The sequence below is a fragment of the Athene cunicularia genome (assembly GCF_003259725.1).
Source record: "Athene cunicularia isolate RWA chromosome 5 unlocalized genomic scaffold, athCun1 chr5_part1, whole genome shotgun sequence".
Classification (NCBI taxonomy): Eukaryota; Metazoa; Chordata; class Aves; order Strigiformes; family Strigidae; genus Athene; species Athene cunicularia.
Genome location: NW_020799101.1, coordinates 3,291,676 through 3,298,089, shown reverse-complemented (window position 1 = coordinate 3,298,089; position 6,414 = coordinate 3,291,676). Strand labels below are relative to the sequence as shown.

General features: G+C 52.8%; 1 protein-coding gene across 1 annotated transcript in view; it reads left to right on the top strand.

Moving 5' to 3' along the window:
• The first annotated feature begins 3,713 nt into the window (after nucleotides 1–3,713).
• LOC113480394 (E3 ubiquitin-protein ligase TRIM9-like) overlaps nucleotides 3,714–6,414 on the top strand; it is a 36,806-nt gene continuing 34,105 nt past the window's right edge. Inside the window, exons 1-3 of the mRNA XM_026849182.1 lie at nucleotides 3,714–3,767; nucleotides 4,467–4,562; nucleotides 5,029–5,151. Of these exons, the coding sequence (XP_026704983.1) occupies nucleotides 3,714–3,767; nucleotides 4,467–4,562; nucleotides 5,029–5,151 (273 nt within the window). The remainder of the gene's footprint in view (nucleotides 3,768–4,466; nucleotides 4,563–5,028; nucleotides 5,152–6,414) is intronic.

Sequence of the window (6,414 nt, the reverse complement as noted above, 5' to 3'; positions counted from 1 at the left end):
CCGCAACATGGTGCAGCAAATCCAGGTACTGTGTCTCTTGGCCAAGGAACAGCCCTTTCCCACCAAGCTGAGCTGCTCTCTGTGATCCTCTGTCCCATGTCCCCAGCTTGGTTTGGTGGGTGTTCTCCCAAAGGGGCCCACACCTGATCTTTCATATTACCCCCTGCAGCCCACCCAAAAACTGCTCTTCCCAAAGCTGCCTGTGTCACAGGGGGGGCAGCAGAGACACCAGCCCTTCCCATCTCTACCATAAGTAGATCCAAGGATGTGGCAGGACAGACCAAACCTGTTCCTCACCAGCCACCACCACATTTACCATGAGCCAAGGGCATGAGCAACCCACTTGCTAATGCCATGGACCTGTGAGTCGCGGTGGTGCAGCCCCACATATAAAAATGGCCAATGTGGTATCATAAAAAAAAAATGCAAACAGGTTTCCCAACTGAAATGGAGACACGCCCCGGGCTGTGATTGTCTACTCTGACCCACAGGAGAACAGCGTGGAGTTCGAGGCCTGCCTGGTGGCCCAGTGTGACGCCCTCATTGACGCCCTCAACAGAAGGAAAGCCCAGTTGCTGTCCCGGGTCAACAAGGAGCACGAGCACAAGCTGAAGGTGAGCCCCTACCCACTGACTCAGGAGGTTAGAGAGCTTTCTGCAGGGTTGGCACCAGATGGGGACGAGGACTGGGATGCTGTTTGTTGGGGTGAAGCACTGCGGGAGGAGCAGGGAGGTCACTGGAAAGCTGCTCTTCTTGCTTGTCACATCAGCTGAATTCTGGTTTGCTACAGACACCTAGACTGCTCCCGGTGTGACAAACCCCAAGCAAAGTGCTGCTTCAATTCCCACTGAATTACTCCATTATTGGACCAATTAGTAGTCATTAACTCAGCAGAGCCATGTGTGCAGCATCCACGGGCTGGAATGTGACCTTGATCATGTTGCTCATCCCATGTTGCTCCAATGAACATTAAATCAGTATCATACAAGTCATAAACCACTTGCTGGACTTGCCTGGGTTTTATGTGAAATTCATGCAAGATTTGCTAATAAATGACATTTTGAAGCGGTCGCAAACCACAGTCTAACAACACCTACAATTGCCATCAGTTTCCTTTCTCTTCCACACCTTTTATCAATAAAACACTGTTATTATTGTACTAAAGTTAACATTTGCAGAGGGTAACTACTAGCATGATCCTACAGGATGCTGAGTGCTTGTAACTTCTGCTGGCTTCAGCTGATGTTCTGGGGCTCTTGGTGTCATGAGATGCCACTTTTCATCATCAGGCAGGAGCAGTAATTGCTCTATTTTCTGTGCTCAGTGAGCACCTCGTGGCCTCGGGGTGGTGGTTGCACTGAGGGGTGTATTACTGGCACTGGGGGAGCTGGGATGCATGTCTCAACCTGAGGGTTGAGGTCAGCTGTGAAAACAGGCTCCTGGCTTGAGTCATTCCTGCAGTCAGACACTGTGTCTTTTCAGCTGGTTTGGGGCTGAGAAGGGAAGCAAAGGACCAAATCTCATCTGGGAGCAGTGGAGCAGACGTAGCAGCGCCCAGTATCTGTTGGACAATGTAGTTGCACCCTGGCCATCACTGCCAGCTGAACAGGAGCCAGCAGTGTGCCCAGGGGTCCAAGAAGGTCAATGGCATCCTGGCTTGTGTCAGAAATAGCGTGGCCAGCAGGGACAGGGAAGGGATCTGAGCCCTGTGCTCGGCACTGGTGAGGCCGCCCCTCAATTCCTGGGTTCAGTTTTGGGCCCCTCACCCCAAAAAGGCCATTGAATGACTCGAGCGTGGCCAGAGAAGGGCAACGGAGCTGGGGCAGGGTCTGGAGCACAGGTCTGCTGGGGAGCGGCTGGGGGAACTGGGGGGGTTCAGTCTGGAGAAGAGGAGGCTGAGGGGAGACCTCCTGGCCCTCTGCAACTCCCTGCCAGGAGGGGGCAGAGAGGGGGGATGAGTCTCTGGAGCCAAGGAGCCAGCGCCAGGCCCCGAGGGAATGGCCTCAAGCTGCCCAGGGCAGGGTCAGGCTGGCTCTGAGGAAGGATTTCTGTGCAGAAGGGGCTGTTGGGCGTTGGAATGGGCTGCCCAGGGCAGGGGGGAGTCCCCGGGATCCCTGGAGGGGCTGAAGAGTCGGGCTGAGCCAGCGCTGAGGGATCTGGGGGAGTTGGGAACAGTCAGGGTGAAGTTCATGGTTGGACTGGAGGAGTTTAAAGGGCTTTTTCAACCTTGATGATTCTGTGATTCTGTGACATGATGGGGACCCTTCCTGGAGATTGGCGCGAAGCTCGTGCTGATGAACAACTAAACCTTAGAGCTCCCATGGGCAGTGAGGGGCCTGTGGCCACATGGGAACTGGCATCACCAGCTTTGCACAGGCTCTTGTGCACATCACTGTGAGCTGGACATGCTCGTGTGAGTGACCCATTCTCCATGTCAGGGGTAAGGGATGGGGCAGGCTGTCCACTGTGCATCTACCAACCTTACAATTGTAGAAAAATACAGTTCCCTGACTAGCTCCTGCCCCTTGCCTGCAGGCACTGGTGGCATCTCAGGCAGAGGGAAGGGCTGAGGTGAGAAGGGGGATGCAGCATAAGACTGTGGGGAGGGATGCTCTGAAGGCAACAGACCAGCTTTTTCTTTTTGTGGACAGGCTCAGAGCTTGCTGTGCTGTGGAAGACATGCTGTGAGTCCGGGGTGAAGGAGCTGCCCATGGACAGTGCACACTGGTGTCACAGAGCTCTTATTAAATTTTAAAAGCACATTTAAAATGCTTTCCCATTAGGAAGACCTCAGAGAGTTATGTTGATATAAAGATGTCCTTTCTGAAATGTATGTGTATAGATGAAAAACTCTCCCCAAAACTTTATTAAAGGAAAAAAATACACCATGCTGCAATTATAATGAGGAGCTTGTAAACATAACAAACTCCTGCTGATTTTCTCTATTAATTGCCTGCATTCTCGAAGACCGAGGCCCTGCAGCTCTCAGTTCTCATCAAACCACCTTGCTGGGCTTAAGACAGGTTCCTAAATCTGGGAGGGCCGGAGCAGTGCGTGGGCTATGGAAGGCGACCGTGGAGCAGGTTGAGGGAGGCTTTTGCAGGGGCACAGCAGGGAGGATGAGGCAGGAATGGGTTGTTCCTGCGGTGTGTGGGGCTGCCAGGGCCGTGGGGAGCAGCTCGGGCTCCAGCCTCGGCTCTCTTTCAGCTCAGGGAGGGGAGGGAGGAGAGGTGGGGAGGCCCTGCTGAGCTGACTTAGCAATCCCATTTTTATTAGAGATGCATTCGCTGATTAGCTCCACATCCTAATGACTCGGGCACGATAAATTACAAAGGAAATGCAGAAATCACTAGGGTTATATTAACATCTCCCGGGGAAGCAGCGGGAAGGTCATTTTCTGGGCCATTAAGTGGTCGCCATTCGTTTGCTACCTCGTCTCTTCAATAGCAATTCTTTTTTTCACCATTTCAGCCCAGCGCCATCTCATCAGGCGCTGCGCTCCGGTGACCTCGCATCCCTTCTGTGCCATCACTCCCCTCTCCCCTCTTCCCTCCTTCCTTTCCCTCTGCCAGCATCCGGGGAAGCACAGCACGACAGAGCAGATGCCAGCCTGGTGCCAACGTCCTGATCACAGGAGGGAGGTCACATTATGTTTTTGGAGATTTGGGGACACCAGCCATCTTCTGGGCTCCACAAAGAAAGATCACACCTACATGGTGTTTGCAGGCAATTTGCAGCCCACAAAAGAGGCAGAATCTCTCCTAGAGGTAAATTACTGCAGGTGATTTGCCCTGCTCTTGAGATAATAACTTACTGAAATCATGGCAAAAGGGGAAGATTCCTGAATTAATGTTGGGAAAGCACCGTTAAAATGTAAAAGCACAGGACATGATTGTTATTATTGCTGTGTTACGCTGCTCAGTTCAGGCTGTGGGTGTTTGCTCCCACTCCTAGCACTGGAGGAGGAAGGGGCAGTTGGTATTTTGCATGGCAGGGGACGACTCTGCTTTACCTTAGCTTTCAGGAGGGACTGGAAGTTTTTCAGTCTGATTCGGGTGGTCTGACCTGTGCCCTTTTGCTGGTCATCCTCAGCAGACATGGGTCAGATCCTACAGAGTTTTTGGTGTCTGGCTTCCTGGAGAGCACAGATCCAGGGGAGGTAGTGACTGGCTCACTTTGAGACCCAGGGTGGATGTGGCTTGTCACTGATCACCCAGGGAAGCCTCTGTTGGAGGTGGGCACTGAATATCTGCTTCATGCACCCAGGGCATCTGTGATGATGGTTAATCCTCCTGTTCCTCTCCTTACACTCAGGGCAGCCTGTGGGTTGCTGAAGGCTGCACACCCCAGGAAGGCACCACTGGGCTGCAGCCCATCCCCTGTCCAAATCAGACACACATCAGCTCCTCCAGTACAAGGATGAGACCAGGACATGGAAATGACTTCACTCTTTCTTCCCTCTGCAGAGCCAGCTTTCCCAGGCCCTGAACGGCTTGTCAGACAGAGCCAAGGAAGCAAAAGAGTTCCTGGTCCAACTCCGCAACATGGTGCAGCAAATCCAGGTACTGTGTCTCTTGGCCAAGGAACAGCCCTTTCCCACCAAGCTGAGCTGCTCTCTGTGATCCTCTGTCCCATGTCCCCAGCTTGGTTTGGTGGGTGTTCTCCCAAAGGGGCCCACACCTGATCTTTCATATTACCCCCTGCAGCCCACCCAAAAACTGCTCTTCCCAAAGCTGCCTGTGTCACAGGGGGGGCAGCAGAGACACCAGCCCTTCCCATCTCTACCATAAGTAGATCCAAGGATGTGGCAGGACAGACCAAACCTGTTCCTCACCAGCCACCACCACATTTACCATGAGCCAAGGGCATGAGCAACCCACTTGCTAATGCCATGGACCTGTGAGTCGCGGTGGTGCAGCCCCACATATAAAAATGGCCAATGTGGTATCATAAAAAAAAAATGCAAACAGGTTTCCCAACTGAAATGGAGACACGCCCCGGGCTGTGATTGTCTACTCTGACCCACAGGAGAACAGCGTGGAGTTCGAGGCCTGCCTGGTGGCCCAGTGTGACGCCCTCATTGACGCCCTCAACAGAAGGAAAGCCCAGTTGCTGTCCCGGGTCAACAAGGAGCACGAGCACAAGCTGAAGGTGAGCCCCTACCCACTGACTCAGGAGGTTAGAGAGCTTTCTGCAGGGTTGGCACCAGATGGGGACGAGGACTGGGATGCTGTTTGTTGGGGTGAAGCACTGCGGGAGGAGCAGGGAGGTCACTGGAAAGCTGCTCTTCTTGCTTGTCACATCAGCTGAATTCTGGTTTGCTACAGACACCTAGACTGCTCCCGGTGTGACAAACCCCAAGCAAAGTGCTGCTTCAATTCCCACTGAATTACTCCATTATTGGACCAATTAGTAGTCATTAACTCAGCAGAGCCATGTGTGCAGCATCCACGGGCTGGAATGTGACCTTGATCATGTTGCTCATCCCATGTTGCTCCAATGAACATTAAATCAGTATCATACAAGTCATAAACCACTTGCTGGACTTGCCTGGGTTTTATGTGAAATTCATGCAAGATTTGCTAATAAATGACATTTTGAAGCGGTCGCAAACCACAGTCTAACAACACCTACAATTGCCATCAGTTTCCTTTCTCTTCCACACCTTTTATCAATAAAACACTGTTATTATTGTACTAAAGTTAACATTTGCAGAGGGTAACTACTAGCATGATCCTACAGGATGCTGAGTGCTTGTAACTTCTGCTGGCTTCAGCTGATGTTCTGGGGCTCTTGGTGTCATGAGATGCCACTTTTCATCATCAGGCAGGAGCAGTAATTGCTCTATTTTCTGTGCTCAGTGAGCACCTCGTGGCCTCGGGGTGGTGGTTGCACTGAGGGGTGTATTACTGGCACTGGGGGAGCTGGGATGCATGTCTCAACCTGAGGGTTGAGGTCAGCTGTGAAAACAGGCTCCTGGCTTGAGTCATTCCTGCAGTCAGACACTGTGTCTTTTCAGCTGGTTTGGGGCTGAGAAGGGAAGCAAAGGACCAAATCTCATCTGGGAGCAGTGGAGCAGACGTAGCAGCGCCCAGTATCTGTTGGACAATGTAGTTGCACCCTGGCCATCACTGCCAGCTGAACAGGAGCCAGCAGTGTGCCCAGGGGTCCAAGAAGGTCAATGGCATCCTGGCTTGTGTCAGAAATAGCGTGGCCAGCAGGGACAGGGAAGGGATCTGAGCCCTGTGCTCGGCACTGGTGAGGCCGCCCCTCAATTCCTGGGTTCAGTTTTGGGCCCCTCACCCCAAAAAGGCCATTGAATGACTCGAGCGTGGCCAGAGAAGGGCAACGGAGCTGGGGCAGGGTCTGGAGCACAGGTCTGCTGGGGAGCGGCTGGGGGAACTGGGGGGGTTC